Source organism: Lissotriton vulgaris, chromosome 6 (genome assembly GCF_964263255.1).
Source record: "Lissotriton vulgaris chromosome 6, aLisVul1.2, whole genome shotgun sequence".
NCBI classification, from domain to species: domain Eukaryota; kingdom Metazoa; phylum Chordata; class Amphibia; order Caudata; family Salamandridae; genus Lissotriton; species Lissotriton vulgaris.
Window position 1 is genome coordinate 1,859,470,617 of NC_141694.1, and position 18,661 is coordinate 1,859,489,277.

Here is an 18,661-nt window from a genome sequence, read left to right on the forward strand (position 1 = left end):
CAGGGGCGGGCAAAGGGTCAGACAAGAATCATTTGCAACCGGTGCCAATATCACTACCCTTATGTTGGGATCTGCTGAATCTATGTCTGGGCTCCACTGGTCAGGGCCAGAGGGTGAGGGGGCACTGTGGGGGGAGAGCAGCACCAAGCTCCAAACCTGGTCCGGTTCCCCACTGCCGTTGGGAGAACAGAGGGGGGCAATACCACTGCAGCAAACATAAGGGAGTTTGAGCACACTCCTTCCCGCTGATTGTTGCTGGTACTAGAATTCTTTTGCGGCTGCTCAAGGAGTGTGGTTTTGTATACCAGTCCTCATGGCCTGCTCATGGGGTCAGTCACAGCCCCTCGCTGTGCGACAACTACTTTTCACCCGCACCTCCAGCAACAAGACTCTGTTAAGTCACACGGTCAGCATGTCCAGCTATACAACGTCTAAGAGGCCAGGGCAGCCGCCGGGTGTGAATGCCTCAGGCCTCCTGCTTGTTAAATCCTGGCGATTGCACATAAGGGGGAAGCACAAACAATGTCTCAGTGGGGGAGCCTGGGATAATTACCCCACGCTGTTCGTATTGGGTGCCGGGGCCTTCGCATCCACAGTCCGAAGGCCGCAGCTCCACACACCAGGCCGCACCGCACACTACAAAGGTCCAGCATGGTCTTACCATGGATACTTTTCAGACAGCAGGTACATCCACGTTCCAGTCCGCCGTAGCGATTCTGGCCGGAGGCAGGCAGATGCCGCTCTCCTTATGTTCTTCGGACTGCGTCACATGAACTGGGCTTCACTGCTACGCCACGCATCCACTGCTTTGCTGACCGCCTCACAGGCCTCAGATAGGCCACAACTGCAATACTCCGCACTGCTCGGGATAGGAGCCGAGCCCAATCGCCAAGCCTACAAGGTCCTTAAGTTACACCTTGTTGCACGGATTACACAGTTTTTTTATGGCTTCATCTGCCTGGATGGCGCAGATTAATGTAGGATGGTGTGGGTGGCAGCCGGAGCTCCCAATTTATTAAGATGTGATGTATATTGAGAAAAAGCCCATTGCAGTAATCAATTTTAGACAAGATGAGTGCAGCAACCACAGCTTTCTGGAGTTCTAATAGAATGAAAGGTAATATTTTCTTGAGTGTTTTAATCATAAAGAAGCAGAAAAGGTGATCGCATTGATTTGTCTTCCGAAGGACAGGTTGGTGTCAAAGTAAACTCTTCAGTTTTTCACCTTTTTTACTGGCTTGGGGATTTATCCCAATTCTTGTGGCCACCAACGTGGTGTCCAGAAGGAGTTATCTCGTCCAAAGAGAATGACCTTGATCTCAGTTTTACCTAAATTTAGCTTCAGGAAGTTTTGGGACATCCAATTACCTACTTCACGCATACAATCATGGAATCTTGACGTGGGGTATGTTGGATCCCTTGCAAAGGATGCTACGATTTGCGTGTAATCTGTGTATGAAGCTCTGTTACAACCAGAGAGGAGTGACATAGATGTTGAAAAGGGTCAGACTCAATAAGGAACCCTGTGGCGCACCGCAAGGAAAAGAGAACAACTCGGACTTGTGTCTCCCAAACTCTACCAGTTGCTCTCTGTCACTGAGAAAGTACTTCAGTAGACCCAGTGCCCTACCCGTGATGCCAAGGGATAAGAGACAGCTAATGAGGACAGCGTGATTGACCGTGTCGAACGCCGACAACAGGTCCAGCAGGATCAAGGCCGACTTCCCGCCTTTATCCACGACCTCTCTTATTTCCTCCAACACATTGATCAGGGACAGCTCCATGCTATGTAGACTCCTAAAGCCATATTGAGAGCTATTCAGAAGTTTATTCTTATATTCTTATTAATAAAAATGGTAAGCTCTATATTCATGGCCTGTTCCACGATCTTGGCCGTCACAGGAAATCAGGAGTTTGGCCTACAGCTGTTTGGGACTTTATAGTCTAAATTAGCTTTTTTTCAGCAATCAGAGAATGGATGCCCTCTTCCATTGTAGCGGAAAATATCCATTGGAGAACGTACAGTTGAAGATATCTTTGAGGTAGTTAGCTGTGATCTCAGAGACTGAGTGGAGAACTTTTGGGGGGCGGTAGGCAGACAAAATATTGATTTTTAAATATCGATATACAATAATATTGATGTTTAAATATCGAAGCTAAAGAATATAGAAGGTAAGTAATATCTATTTTTTTAATATCGAAGGGACAGAATTTCAAAGGTAATATCGATATTGTAAATATCGATATTGTAAATATAAAGTAATAATATCGATTTTTATAGGATTTTTCTGTATATTATTATGTATTTTATATGTTTTTATTTTTTTATGTAATTTAAGTAGATTTTGTATTTTAGTACCGTAGCGGGTTGTGGGTTTATAGGGGTATAGGGTGGGAAGTAATTTAATTGTATTAAATGCATTTTTAATTTTTAGGAATTATAAATTAATTTTAATTAATTGGTAATTACATTTTATGAATTGGTAATTAATTATAATTATTGATTAATTCATAACTATGTTCTGTAGCGGGTTATGGGTTTATAGGGGAATAGGGTAAGAAGTAATTTAATTATATTACATAAATTTTTACTTTTTAGGAATTATAAATTAATTTTAATTAATTGGTAATTACATTTTATTAATTGGTAATTATTTATAATTCATTGATTAATTGATAATTATGTTCTGGAGTGGGTTATGGGTTTATAGGGGAATAGGGTGGGAAGTAATTTAAATGTAATTAGGTAATAATATATTTTCATTAATTGTTTTGCTAATTATATTATTGTTATTTAATTATTAATTGGTAGCTAAATTGTATTAATAGGAAATTAATTTTAATTAATTGATCATTATGTTCTGTAGCGGGTTATGGGTTTGTAGGGGAATAGGGTGGGAAGTAATGTAAATAAGTAATAATTTTCATTGATTGTTTTGGTAATTATATTATTGTTAATTAATTATTTATTGGTAATTAATTTTTATTAATTGGCATTTATTATTAATTTAGTGTTACCTAATTATTCTATGGTAATCATGTTTTTAATAATTATGTATTGGTATTTGTAAATAGTTTAAATTTATTTAGTAATTAATTTGAAAAATATTTTACATTTTAATTCATTTATAATTTTGTTATATTTTAACTTCTACACTATCCAACACTTTCCCTTCTGTTGCACTTGCTGGAGTGGAAATAGTAATTTTTACCTTTACGCTATCCAACCCTTTCCCTACTCTATCCAACAATTTCTCTACTGTTTCACTCTCTGGAGTTGGAATAGTAATTTTTACCCCTACACTCTCCAATGCTTTCCCTACTGTTGAACTCTCTGGAGTGGGATTAGTAATTTTTACCCCTACGCTATCCAACACTTTTCTTACTGTTGCACTCTCTGGAGTGGGAATAGTAATTTGTACCCCTACACTATCCAATGCTTTCCCTACCGTTGCACTCTCTGGAGTTGGAAAAGTAATGTTTACCCCTACACTATCCAATGCTTTCCCTACTGTTGCACTCTCTGGAGTGGGAATAGTAATTTTTACCCCTATGCTATCCAGCGCTTTCCCTACTTTTGCACTCTCTGGAGTGCGAATAGTAATTTTTATTCTTACCCTATCCAACATGCTCCTTACGTTTTTTAATTTGTTTAGCTTTTTTATTTAATTTTCATTTAAATTATCTTTTTTTTTTATGTCATGAGTGATGTCACTGACCATGTCATGAGTGATGTAATATGTGACGTCATCAGCAGTGCATTGCAGGCGCGCAAGTTATAGTGAGTCCAACTAACTATAACGTGGGAATTTCAATGGTTTTATGTCAGTAAAATTTCCAGGTAACTATAACTGGTGTGAAACCTATGGTTTTTTCAGTGAATTTAATAGGTTTTTTAAATGCTAATTCCTAACTATAACTGGTGTGAAACCTATAGTTTTTTCAGTGAATTTCATAGGTTTTTTAAATGCTAATTCCTTTCTATATCGAGTTTCTAACCTATGTTTTTTTTTACAATTTGCTGTTTTGTGTAAGTATTCATTTTTGAGTTTTTTTTTATATCATTTTTTCCTAGTGCGCTCTGGGTGCGCGCTCCGGTAAGCTCTCCGGTAAGCTCTCCGGTAAGCTTTCCGGTAAGCTCTCCGGTAAGCTTTCCGGTAGGCTCACCGGTAAGCTCACGGGAAAGCGCATCCAGAGCGCTACTTTCGTTCGTGAAAAAAAATATGAATGAAAAGTTAATAATAATGCAAAACATTTCGTACCATACAAATAAAATCAGTTTTTTTTTTTTATAAGGAAAATGATTATGCATTTCCGTAAAAGTATGATGACGTCACTTCGGCGCTCAACGTAAGCGCCCTCTGAAGCGCCTACGTTCGCTCCTCGTATACGCCCCCGGAAGCGCCTACGTTCGCGCCGCGTATGCGCACCCGGAAGCGCTCCGGAGCGCGTAGCGTAAGCGCGTCGGGTCATGTGACCTTAAAATAACACTTTTCATTGGTTGCTAACAGTTTTTTTTACAAAGAATGAAATCCCCACCCATTTCCTTCACTTCTTTTTTCACTTTTGTGACTGCAAGACCTGCCTTTTTGCTCCTGGATATTTCTTGGTTTTACAATGGCTGCCAGACAATCCAGCAGTGAGGATGAACCAGAATTCATTAATGAAGAGCCTCCTCAACGAAAAGTTAAGGAACATTTCATTTGGAAATTTTTTTAAATCCCACCTGGCAAAAAAAGGTGAATGCTCCAAAAGTGGAGTTCAGGATCTGCAAAGAAGAGCTGTCACGGGGTAACCCCTTAAAAAAGTACTCTTTTGGGAACTTCACAATGATCCGGCATGTGAAGAGGAAGCACCCCCAGAATTTTGCCCGGGAAAGTGTCAGGGCTCTGGCACAAGAGGTTCCCAGTGATGGGGCCTCTACATCAACCGGAGGAGCAACTTCTTCTGGGAGGGGGAGATCACAAGAGCTGGTTCCGAACATTCAACCTGCTTTTAACCATGGTGCCCTCAGATGCAGATACTGCAATCAACTGCTTACCTTTGGAGAACAAAGTGTACAGCTCATGGTTCGAGCATTAGAAAACCATCGCTGCTCTTCCCACCCCTAAATTTTTTAGTTTTTTTTGCTCCTGTTGAGCAGTTTCCATTCCCTGTTTTTGTTCCTGTTTAGAAAAAAGAAGAAAAACAAAAGTTCTTTTCAGAACTACCTCCAATTCTCATCAAAGAGCTATATTCTAAAAAAAATTGAAAAAAGAGTAAGTGAAATAGAGTGCATTGATAATGGAAAGGAGAATGAGTAAGAAAGAACAGAAAGGTATGAGAGGAGAAAGGAAGTGAAGTAGGAGGACTGAAAGAAGGTGAGTGTTAGGAAAGAAAGTAAGGAGAAGAAGAGTGAATATGGGGAATGTTGATATTCAAAGAAAATGTTGAAAAGGAACAGGGGTGTGGAAGGATAAGAAAAGATGCATTGCTGTAGTTGAAGGCAGAAGGCCTCATTTATGAAGCCATGCGTCACTTTAACACCACCAAAGCATCACTTTTTGTGACGCATCAGTCCAATAAAAAATGCACCTTATTTATTCATATTTACAAAGTGGCGTTTCTAGGTAAATACGTCACTTTGTAAACCCCTGTGCCACATTATTCCTACGTCAGGTGTAATGTATGCAAAAGGGACGTATTGACGCAAGAAAGGGTCGTAGAGGTGACACAGAAAATAAACTGGAGGCCTAATTTCTGAAACGTGACACATCGCTACGTGAAAACAGCGATGCGTCACTTTTCTGTGCGCACTCCTTATGACATTCCAGATGTGTCATATTTAATGTATGACGAATCAACTCGCAAGGAGTTACAGATACGTCAGTATTTCTGACGTATCTGTAAACACAAAAGTGACGCATTACTGGAGTGTGTCACAAATGTAACGCAACTCCAGTAATGCGTCCTTTCACATAGGGAAAGCACCATGTGAAAGGTCTTGCGTCAGTCTTACACCTGCTGTGAGGCAGGCGCAAGATTTTGTCGCAACAGCATCCTAAAAGTGACGCAGTGAAATCTCATAGATTTCACTGCGTCGCTATTACCAAGCTTTTTGCGGGGGAACGCCCCCTCTGCATACATTATACCTGACGCAGGTATAATGTGGCGCAGGGTTTTAAAAAGTGACCCATCTACCTAGATGCGTCACTTTTTAAATATAGCGCAACGAGGCGCATTTTTTTACACCGCTGGTGCGTCACAAAAAGTGACGCACAGGCGGCGCAAAACTGGCCGCGCAAGGCCTTCATAAATATGGTCCTGGATTTTCCCCGTGCTTCGCTCCCCGGTGCGCTTCCCGGTGCGCTTCCCGGTGCGCGTACCGGGCGCTCCCCCCGCGCAAATCGAAAAAAAATATTTTTTTTAAATGCCCCGCGGGACCCTATTTTAGCCCCCACATTAAACCTAAGGGGTCAGGAGGGGGTCTACCCTGCCCCCTTATGGTCAATTCCCCCCTTTGTTTTTGCCACCTCTTGTGTCTCGATTTTACAGAGACACAAGATGGCGGCCGCTCCAGACTGTTTAGAATGTTTAAAGACACCCAAGAGCCAATCAGCTTTCTGCGCACAAGTCGTGTGGCGCGCCCGGTGCGCGTACCGGGGCGCGCCTATAGATATATATATTTTTTTTAACCTAAATTACTCAAAATCCACTGGAGCACATATCTTGAGACATAGCAAAGGCACATTAGGCTACCAGTCCCTACAATTTTGCCAAGTTTGGTGTAAATCCATTCAGCCGTTCGAGCTAAAAGTGAAATCGAACGCCCTATGGAAATTAACATGGGGAAAACGCGTTTTGGGACCCCCCTTTTATCTCGGACCCCGCTAGACGAATCCCCCCCCAAACTTTCAGGGAAGGACCGGGGCGCCGCAAGGCCATTTTGAGGAAATTTTCAGGCAGATTCGTCAACCGAAGCCAAAGTTATTCCAAATAGAATTTTGAGATTTAACATTGAAAAAAATCCCAACTATAACTACCTACTGGCAACCGCCAGTAGGTAATATATATATATATATATATATATATATATTCACTGAAAAAAACCATAGGTTTCACACCAGTTATAGTTAGGAATTAGCATTTAAAAAACCTATTAAATTCACTGAAAAAACCATAGGTTTCACACCAGTTATAGTTAGCTGGAAATTTTACTGATATAAAACCATTGAAATTCCCACGTTATAGTTAGTCGGACTCACTATAACTTGCGCGTGCAATGCACTGCTGATGACATCACATATTACATCACTCATGACATGGTCAGTGACATCACGCAAAACGAAAAAAAAAAAAATATTTTAAATGCCCCGCGGGGCCCTTTTATAGCCCCCACATCAAACCTAGGGGGTCAAAGGGGTCTATCCCTGACGCCTTATGGTCAGTTCCCACTTTGTTTTAGCCGCCTCTTATGTCTCGATTTTACCGAGACACAAGATGGCGACCGCTCTGGACTGTTTGGAATGTTTACAGACACCCGAGAGCCAATCAGCTTTTCATGCGCACCTCGCGTATCGCGCCTGGAGCGCTCTCCGGTGCGCGCACCGGTGCGCTGCTATAGATATATATATTTTTTTGAACCTAAATTACTCAAAATCCACTGGAGCACATATCTTGAGACATAGCAAAGGCACATCGGGCTACCAGTCCCTACAATTTTGCCAAGTTTGGTGTAAATCCATTCAGCCGTTCGGGCTAAAAGTGAAATCGACCGCCCTATGGAAATTAACATGGGGAAAACGCGTTTTGGGACCCCCCTTTTATCTCGGCCCCCGCTTGACGAATCCCCCCCAAACTTTCAAGGAAGGACCGGAGCTCGACGAGGCCATTTTCAGGAAATTTTCAGGCAGATTCGTCAACCGGTGCCAAAGTTATTCCAAATAGAATTTTGAGATTTAACATTGAAAAAAATCCTAACTATAACTACCTACTGGCGACCGCCAGTAGGTAATATATATATATATATATATATATATATATATATATATATATATATATATATATATATATATATATAAATTTCTTTTTAATATAAAAAACAAACAAAACATCTGCATCAGGTGAACAACATAGAAACACATTGCAGGGTTTGAATTGTCTTACATTCAGAATCAAAATTACAATATGTAAAAAATTTGGGATCACGGGGAATCCTGAGTGTCCAGTTCACTTTGCCTCATCGGGGGCGTACACATATCACCACGATAGCTATTCCAGGCTCCCTAGTTCTTCCCCCACTTCTACGGGCAACCACTGGCTACGTACACTGCCCGTTCCCGAAACATGCACCAGTCTAATATCTTGAGCCCACTTGGTACACCGGGGTGACTGGCTGGCTCCCCACAGCTGAGCAATATTACGCTTTGCCAACATGCACGCCAACGTCACCCACTGTTTCTGATACCCAATCAAATCTGTGGGCTCCCACACGTTCAGTATACATCTCCGGGCTTCTGGTCGTAGCTCATGTCCCAATACCTCCCCCATTACATCATGTACCTTCATCCAATAACTTTGAACCTCCTCACAGTGCCATAGAATGTGCATGAAAGTGCCCAGCGTGCCACATCCTCTCCTACAGTCCCCCCTCGTTACTCGTCCCATTCGCACCAATCCAGGCCCCGTGACATACGATCTATGCAGTATCTTCAGTTGAACTAACCTAAGCCTCATCTGAATCGCAACCACTTTGGGGGAAGAAACAGCCTCTACCCAGTCCTCATCATCTTACTCCAGCCCATCCGCTCCCCACGCTGCTCTAATAATCCCCAATGGGTCCGCCATAAAATTCACCAGTTTCCTATATATTAGGGAGATGGTTTTTTCCGGGATGTGACCGTCAAGCCCATGATCCTCCAGAGGAGAAGCCTCCGGAAGCTCCGAGTCCTTAGGTATGTGGGCGAGGAGAGCATGTCTAATCTGCAAATATCCAAAATGCTCCCTACCATGAAGATGGTATTGCTTTTGAAGGGATTCGAAAGTCTAGATACCGCTTTTCCCCCACACATCCTTAATCTGACTGATTCCGATGAGATCCCATTTATCGAAACCCTTAGTCTTCCACAAATTTCCAAGTCTCTCTGAACTAAACGGGGGGGGGGGGGTTGCCATGGTCAGTTTCCCTTCCCAACCCAAACTCAGTATGCCATACCCGCACGGCATGCGCCGTCGGACCCGCCAATGCAAACTTCCCATGCCTGGCATATAGGGCTCTAATGATGTCTCCACCTGGTGCCTGTTCCCGGTCCATAGCATATCCCGGGTCTCCCGGAGTACCATAGACCACATGATTCACCAGTGCGAGGCCCAGTAATATTTCTTCAGATCTGGGAGGCCCATACCTCCATCGTACCACAGGAGAGTCAGCTTGACAAGAGCTATGCGGGGTCTGCCATCCCAGAGAAGCTGTCGCTGGAGTGCCTCAATCTCCCTGAAATAAGTACTCGGCACTGGATCCATTGTGTTTTGAAGCTCATAAAGGAACCAGGGCAAGGCCATCATTTTAAATAATACTGCTCTGCCCAGCAGCGACAAGGGGAGAGCCTTCCAACGCTCCACCTCCTTCCTGAACCGACGCAACGGGGGTTCTAAATTCTCAGTATACCACACCCCGAGTCCAGTGTTATATATATATGCCAAGATATTTAAGTCCCACAGGCTCAATCTTTAGTGGGCAAGACTGTGGGACCACTGCCGGATCACCCGACAAGACCAGCAACATCGACTTACTCAGTTTATGGCAAACCCAGAGTATCTACCAAACGCGGCCAAGACATCCAGGAAGACAATCAGGGACGCTCTGGGGTTGGTAAGATATAAGAGGATATCATCAGCATAAAGCGAGATTTTATCCTCCCACTCCAGTGTCCACCTCAGACAACGGATCGACCTGTCCCACCGGACCCAAGCCGCCAAAGGCTCCAAAGCCAGCGCAAAAAGAAGTGTGGACAACGGTCACCCCTGTCTCGTGCCTCTCTGAAGCTTAAAGTCCACTGATTTACAATTGTTTACGATTGCTCTGGCCAAAGGAGCGGCATACAACAGTCGAACCCACCCGATAAACTCCGGGCCGAAGCCCATCTTAGTCAGAACCGCAAACAAGTAAGCCCATTCAACTCGATCAAACGCCATAGTGGCATCCAGGAACACTAAAACCGCCAGTTGCAGTAAATCTCGGGACCTACCCAATACCCCATGAAGGCTTCTCAGGTTCAGGGCTGTATTTCGACGCGGCATAAAGCCAGATTGATCGGGATGCACCAGAGTGGCAATTACCTTGACCAATCTAGTGGCAAGCACTTTCGCCAATATCTTGGGCTCTGCATTGAGAAGTGAAATAGGTCGATAAGAGGAAGGGGACGTCCGAGACCTGCCTGTCTTATGAATTACCACCACATTCGCAATCCGTTGGTCATACGGAAGTTGCCCTAGCTCCCTGCTTTCCAGAAACATAGCTCAAATATGTGTAGCAATCTTATGGGCATTTAATTTATACTGTTCTATCGGGACCCCATTAGGAATTTATGCTTTTGATTGCCTGCACAATTTAATTATCTGTAATGGGGCAAGCTACATACTGCTGATGGTCCTCCGAAAGGTGCGGCATGATTATATCCTTAATTATTTCTCTATTTTCGGTCTCTGTGAAGTCGTTCGCAGAGGCATAGACACCCTGATAATAATCAGAAAAGGCGGCCGCCACTTCACGCGGATTGGTAATCCTATCTGGCCCCACCCCATCCAATTCTTGCACCAAACGAGAAGCCCGCTCTCCACGTTCTAACCAGGCAATAAGCTTACCAGCCCGATCTCTTGCTCATACACCCGACTTTGTACGTCATTATTCTGCGAGACTGCCCACTCCCTGGAGAGGCCTTTATACTCGTCTTGCTTCAAATTCAAAAGATGCTGGTCCTCCAGAGCGGCAGTGTCAGCCACGCGTTTCTCTAAAGCTACCACTTCCACCTCCACCCTAGTTAGCTCCGCCTGGTATTTTTACTTTTTTCCTGCAATTAAGGAGAGAACCTCGGAGCACCACCTCATATGCCTCCCACAGACATTGTGCTGAGGCAACAGTACCCACATTCTCCCGGAAGTAGTGTTCCGAGATCCGGTGTATTTCTTTTTTTATAGCCAGGTCTTTCAAGTGCCATGCATTAATTGGAGCAACTCTGCCAACCGCAGGTTGCCCAATCTCTATCTGTAACCACATGGGGGAGTGATCCGAAATGCCCCTTCCCAAGTACCGGGCTTCTCTAATCGTGTCCGCCATTGCCACTGGGATTAATATATAGCCTAGTCTGGACATAGTATTGTGTGCTGCGGACACGTGATTGAAGTATCTCTGAGTCGGATTACGCACTCTCCAACCATCGACCAGTCCCAACGACTGAAGAACGTCAGGCAGCCACCTCTGCGATGATGTGAGAAGTTGTGACAGGAATCGATCTATACCCCCATCCAGCATTGCATTAAAATCTTCCCCCAGTACCAGGAGGCCTAGGGGTAGGGGAAAAAAGACGGCACTCAAATCTTCAAAGGTATCAGATTGAAGGCCCGGCGGCACATATATTGACAAAAAGGTAACCACTTTACCCCCCACTTTCCCAGAAACACCCACATATCTGCCCCTCTGGTCGGACCATGTAGCTTGCGGATCAAATGGAAAGGAATTCTTGATTAGTATACCAACTCCCCTAGACCCGGATGTGAACCCAGCATGCGCTATTAATTTATATCCCCCTCTATGAAGGGCCATGCAAGGATTCTCAACTAGATGTGTCTCCTGCAGAAGTGCAACCTCTGGGGAGTGTCGTCTGATCAGCTGATTAACCATCCCTCTCTTGATCTTGACACCCAGACCGTTAACATTCCAACTTAACACTCTTATCCCCGATCCCTGACCAACACAAGATATTTACCACACACCACAAGCGCTGAATTGCCGAACCATCACCCGATGCGATGCAAAATGAAACTGAACACAACACCAAGTTCTTAACCCCCCACCCGGCACCCCTGCACCCCTACATATAGCTAAAGCTCATCCCCAAATAGCAGTGTGCCTGTTGCCCCCACACTAAACTATAAGTACCTAAAAGTAGAAAACAGAGGAGGGCCGTCTGGCAGGCCCGCTAACCCCCACCCTCCTGACCCACTCATTGCTACCCCAGCAAAATTCAAACTACAAAGATAACTTTCAGGACTTAGCTAGGCCGGGGATACATCTACGCACCCCCACATAACCCACAGCAATTCACAGTAATTCGACGTCTCCTTAAGTCCCCATAGTTACCAGGTCATTGTTCCTCCGCCTCAGCCTGGTCATGATTCTCAGAGCCTGGCACTAGTTGTGTGAGGCCCACACTTCGCAGAAGGTAAGTGAAGGTTGCCATGTCTTTAGCTGCAGTGTTTGCAAGGTGAATAATAAAATCTCTAAAGATAGTAAAGTCCAGAGGCAAAGCTTTGATGTGTAGCAGTTGACTTGCACTAGGACCTGGAGATCTATACAATAGTACCCCGTTAAAGGAATATCCCACACTCTTTTTTAATTTTGGGGACCCATAGTCTAGTTTCTTGTTGGCACACCACAGTGTTTAAATGGCTTACATTTTTCAAATACAAATTCGTAGCACTGAGTAGGGTTAACCTTGATTTGTTTACTATTTCCTGTCCCACCCCTCGCAGAATATGACACGTTCCCTAATGTCTTCTCAGTTCCCTTCTTCTTCCCCTTTTCAGCTCTACACCCCCATAATATCCTTCCTGTTAAGGTATGGGGTTTCCAGTCTGCCCAGGACAGGAGAAACACTCGCACATTATGCTCTGCATGTGCTGCCTCAGAACTGCAGTCAGCTTCTCGGGCAGTGTGCTAACAACTAATGTCACTCGCCAGCTGTGAGCACGGCTGGATGCTGCAACAGCTTTCCTCCACACCTATGAGTATGAAACAGAGGAGACAGTGGATGGGCATGTAACTCCAGCTAAACTACAGACTCATGCTCCAAGGCTAAACATGTGCTTGTTCGGCATGTTTACATGCCTCAAAGTACAGAAGCGACTGCACAGTGCCTGGTTCAGGTGCACACATTTGTTTTACTTGTACACTTTACACCAGGACATATAAGACAAAAAATGTAAATGCATGCAGCACAATAAAGGTATGCTGCCATTGGCTATACTATGTTTACAACCTTATATCCCCGTGATAATTCAGATGCTAGCATCTGGCAAACACATTGGATTTATCAATGTCCAGTAGTATTCTGCAGCACATGCCACCAGGAAATATCACGCGCCCCCAAAAAACACCACATACACATCACCAGTGGTTATGGCTGTCAAACTTAAAGATGTGTAGTCCTTAAACACAAATATTATATACAGTTAGGACTGAATTATGATGTTGAGGGGACCAACACCGGCGGCATGCCAGTGTCGGTCCTACCGACATATGCCCCTGCAGTCCGCCTGAATACCAACATCTGGGGACATAGCTACTAATTGTTCATGCAAAGCAGTGTAATTCATCAAGTCACTTCACTGCGTTGTGTGCACAGGGGAAAGTTGAACACTACCATATTTACCAAGATGTGGCACTATTCAGCTCTCACACAGAAGAGCAGACCAGGTCTGTAGACGGTGTGTAACTGCAAAGGCAACCATGAGGCACTAATGGTGAGTGTATAAGACAAAGGATTGAAAATTGTAAAGACTGTTAGTCACAAAAGGCTGAAGAAATTCCCATCAGACCACCCATGTGCTGATTTATCTATTTAAAGAGGAGGGACGGAATTAGTTTCACCTCCACTTCCGCTCGTGCCAGAAGCGTAGGCACCGACGGACAGGTGAGTCGCAGAGTACCGGTACTTTATTTTGGTAAGGGCCGGTTAGAGAGACTGGATTGTCCATCCCGTGTTGAGGTAGTCAGCTCAGAAGGAATCGGCATTATCCCGAGTTTCAACCTCTTTCCAATCTCAAGTGCCAGAACAGCCTTCATTTTACTATTCTCATACAGGGTGGGAGCCTTTGAACATGGGTGGCTTGGGCAGCCACCCAGGGGCCTGCTTCACCAACTCCCCACCATTGCATAAGCGCCGTAGCCTTTATGAGGTCTTTAGTGTACCCCTCCTTTCTGATAATACATCTGACTTTTAAAGAAAGCTTCTGGGTAGAGATTTAAGATATACATTATCTCTCATAAAGTCATTGAGAGACACACAGTAGTGTTAGTGACTAGGGCATGTTTAGGATCGCAAGCCATGCGATTTCTATGTACCCCGTGTGAATAGTTGTGGTGATCAGTGTTGGGTGTGACGGTTTGCTAGCTACCACAAGTCTGTTGGATTAAATGTGTAGAACCATTGGGTAAGGTACAGGGAAGTTGTGTGCTCACTGTTCCTTTTATTTCTACACTATAGAGCGGGGCCTTATACTCCCGAGCGGTTGCCGGGTGAGGTGAGGCCATCACCCACACAAAGCTGGGTGAGTATCACTTAGAGGAAATGCCCCAATGTGATCAAGCTAATATGCTTTTCAGAATGCAGAATGTAAATTATTCTTGCAGGTGTGTCTGCACGGTCTCTGTGTGTGTACGTAGGCGGGTGTGTTTGACAGTGGTATTGTTTGACATATTGTCTTTCTGTTTTTGTCTCTTGATAGGAAGAAGACATTTTCTTTCCCTCCAGTGGACATTTAAGTATTCTAGTTCCCGGTTTATATGTAACTTTGTATCAGTACATCCTTGTTTTTCTATATTGAAACATATTATATGTAGTTGCAGTAGCCTAAGTTTTATCATAGGTCCTGAAGAAAGCTGGCTAGATGCCTTTAAAGCTGAAACATGTCGACCACACTACACAGCGCCAAAGAGTAGTATTACTACTCGGCGTGTTTTTAACCTTTGACACTTGGACTTATATTCTAATGCTTTTTGGAGTCTTGGTAGTCAATTTTACCTATCACATTTTTTTTGAGCACTGCACTGTTTTCATTTACACATCTTTAGGGTGTCACATTAAGACTATGTCACTGACAACCTTTCCCGCATCGACACTATATGGTCGGAATTGGGAAGGTAAGATCAGTAATTCCCACGTGACGTGAAATCCACCACATGGGTGGTCTGATGGGAATTTCTTCAGCCTTTTGTGACTAACAGTCTTTACAATTTTCAATCCTTTGTCTTACACAGGGAGCGAGCAGAAAGGTCGTTAAACATTCCCCCCGACCCTCCACACACCTGTTGTTTTTCCACTATTCAGCTCTCTCCATGCACTGGCCATCAACTTTTAGCTGTCTAACGCTAATGCAGGTAAACTTGTGCCAAGGTGCAAGGATGCCTGCGTTGAGGGCAGAGTTGTTTTTGTGCAGGAAGGGAGGCTTCTTGGCACAAAAACAATCCTTAGCGGCATACTCCTCTTTCCATGTGTGTTGCAGGATACAGCACACATGGAGAGAGGAAGTGATGCCTCTATTGGATAGGCACACCACAGTGGCACAAACTCAGGTTTACAAGTGTTAGTAAATCTGGATTTATGTAAAAAACCACGGGTGGATGCTTGGGAACAGACAACCTCTAACCATGTAACGCCTGCCAGACGCAAAGTAATGCAACGCAACATTGCTGTGCTTTAACTAGTAATACACACACTAGTGGTAAGGCGGAAAGCAGTGACCGCTCTTCCCCCACTGCGAAATGTTATAAGGAGTCCCTGAGATCTGGCATCTTACTGACATACAAAGAAAAGACCTTAGAGTGAGTATCTCCTCCCCGACCACAGGGACGTCTGGTGCCTACTTTACACCCCTGGCACAAAACACTTTAATGGCTGTCGTTTACACCTACTCTCCCAACAAAAACGACTCCCACTACTAAAAAACGTACATTACCCAGATCAACATTATGCAGAGTTGCTGACTCCGTAGTGTATCTTACACAAGAAAAGATTATGCATTGTCTGTTTCGGCAGCATGTTTGATGCTGGCACTCTGGCTTCATTCGAAGATTTAAAAACTAAATATGCGGTTCCCCAGCAGGATTTTTAAAAATATTTACAGCTACGGGATTTTATCTTTAAACATCCAAATATACGATCTTTAGCCACTAACGACCTTCTTGAAATTTTGAATAAACCTGTCAGGATTGGGACTTTATATAAATGAGTACACTGAGCGATGATATTGAGCTTCAAGAGCGGAAGTGGAATACTAGACTTGGTATTTCTGAACTATTTGTCCAAGAATCAATCAATATGGCTGCCAAAATTATGTTGACCGCCAACTTACGCTCTCAACATTATAAAACGTTATTTAATTTATACCACACACCGGCTAAGATGATTAAGTGGGGTAATAGCCATAATGGGAAATGTTATAGGTGTCAAGCTGATAATGCGGATATTCTGCATATATTTTTCGACTGCACTGTATTGAAATCTTTTGCTGTATCTATTGCACAATTTTTGTCAAATGTTTCCAATCTTCAAGTGGTGATATCTGGAGAGATGATGATATTTGGAATATCTAAAGATAACGATACTAAGCCATTGCATTACTCAAATCGATATTTCTTTTTTATGGCTATGTCAGTTGCCCGCTTATGTATTGCCTCTATGTGGTTGAAGCCCAAAGCACCCTCATATGAGATGTGGCGGGCTAAGTTTTATAATTTGTTTTATTTAGAATATAATTTGTATCGTATTAAATCCTCGAGGAAAAAGCAATTTGGGATTAAAATCTGGCAGCCCATGATTGACCATTTGGGAAGCTTAGAATAGCTGTTCGATTTACTGTTTAATTACTATTGGTTTGCCTACTGACATACAATGCTTGCTCATATTGTTATTTAATGTATCCTTAAAATATGCTAGCCAATGGTCTGATCCTTACAAGTGACTCTATCTGTTCTGTCTATTCTTTAAACTGAGTGATAATAAAAATATTTTAAAAAAAAGAAAAGATTATGCATGCATTTCTGCAGAATGAGATACAGCCTCAACCCGTCAGATGAATTGTGCAGTCAGATGCTGAGGGCCTGAGCCCTGTGTACTCACCTGCAGGAGAGCACACTTCCTCTACTGGAAGTGCCTCGCAGAGACCAAGGAGAGCAGCTAGGAGCAAGGTGGCTCCTGGAGTCTTCATCATGGCGTGGACAGCAATATATGAATGCCTGCTGCTCCTGTGACTGGGATTTATAGGATAACACAGGGAGAGACGGACAGAAGTATGACGCAGGCAACCACAGCCTGGACAGCAGCCAATTATATTTTAATTATATCCCTGTCACAAGCTAGAGTATTGCAGGACAGCGCCTCTAAAACTTGTTTTGTTCACCCCTTTCTCCCTTTGTTAGATCCAGAATAGCTGTTTGACTGCAGTAATGTGTATCTAAGTTTGGAAGTGCCTCAAGCAATTTGGATGTGAACTAAATGTCACTGAGTGCGCAATCACCAACACGTTCAAGGTTACTGATTAATCTGATGCTAATAAAATAAAATAGATCTATGTGTGTTAACCTCATCTACACCAGAGCCCTAAAATCCTGTGTAGCAGTAAACATTAAAACAGTCAGAAATGTTGAAAAGAGCAGCAGGGTAGCAGAGGACTACTGCACCGTAGACCTGTGACCATCCATGGGTGCTGTGCTGACTTACTTTTAGCAGATCTGGGGGGGATACTTTAAGGGATGCTCGTGAAGAAGGCCCGTCCAATGGCAGTCTCCAGTGTAGTAGTCGGATTTGTGTCCTAAAACAGGTGACACATGAGTGGGGCGCAGAAGATTAGTGTTGCCCTGGGAAGCTTCTCGATGCTGCAGTAGCTGCAGGAGAGTTTATGAGAGCTATGGAAAGGTGTCCCATTCTTGGATGACTGCACAGTCCATCACAGTGACAACCCAGGAGCTACTGGGTCACTGGGGAACAACACCTCTATCCTGGATCTAAGAGAAAAGTATTTGGAAGTACATCAGTCCACATTGTAAATCGAATTGCAGCTGATGGATTAATGATTCTTTGGGACCGAGCACTCCCAGAAGCCCATCTTCCTGAGGCACTGGCCCTGACTGCCAGACTCCCTGGAAGGGTAATCAGAGAAGGGACTCCAAGGAAAGAAATCTGCTGGGTCATATATATTAGTAAGTGCAGTACATTGTTCTTTTGAGCAATTAAGGGCAACCAAGGTAAAGCTTTAAGTATGAAGTACAGGAGTCAGGTGGCAACTAATTAAGACGGTTTATTCTTAAGCAGGTTCACAGCCATCTATTCCCAAAAACTGCTGAGGAAATCTGGAAGTCACAAAGTAACTGAACATTCTCTATGACATGGCCTCTTCCCATAACCATAGTTACTTCCACATAGCTGTGTTTAAACATGCTAGTTTAATAACTGTTAGTAAAACGTAACTAATAATACAGCAATATACATGGAAAAGATAAATACAAAGACATTGAGTTTCACATACTCTTTAACACCCTAACTTATTGTACAACAATATACATTGAAAACATAAATGCGAAAGAGATTGAGTTTGACGTGCTCCTTATTATGTAAAGGATATATGTTTCTCACATACACTCCCATTTAAGATGGTGCTGTAGCTTTTCTTATAGACCTTCTGGGAG

General features: G+C 43.6%; 1 protein-coding gene across 1 annotated transcript in view; it reads right to left on the minus strand.

Annotated features, from left to right (window-relative positions):
• LOC147709668 (veswaprin-c-like) overlaps nucleotides 1-17,187 on the minus strand; it is a 72,867-nt gene extending 55,680 nt beyond the window's left edge. Inside the window, exon 1 of the mRNA XM_086925527.1 lies at nucleotides 17,097-17,187. Within this exon, the coding sequence (XP_086781653.1) occupies nucleotides 17,097-17,187 (91 nt within the window). The remainder of the gene's footprint in view (nucleotides 1-17,096) is intronic.
• Between the last annotated feature and the right edge of the window lie 1,474 nt (nucleotides 17,188-18,661).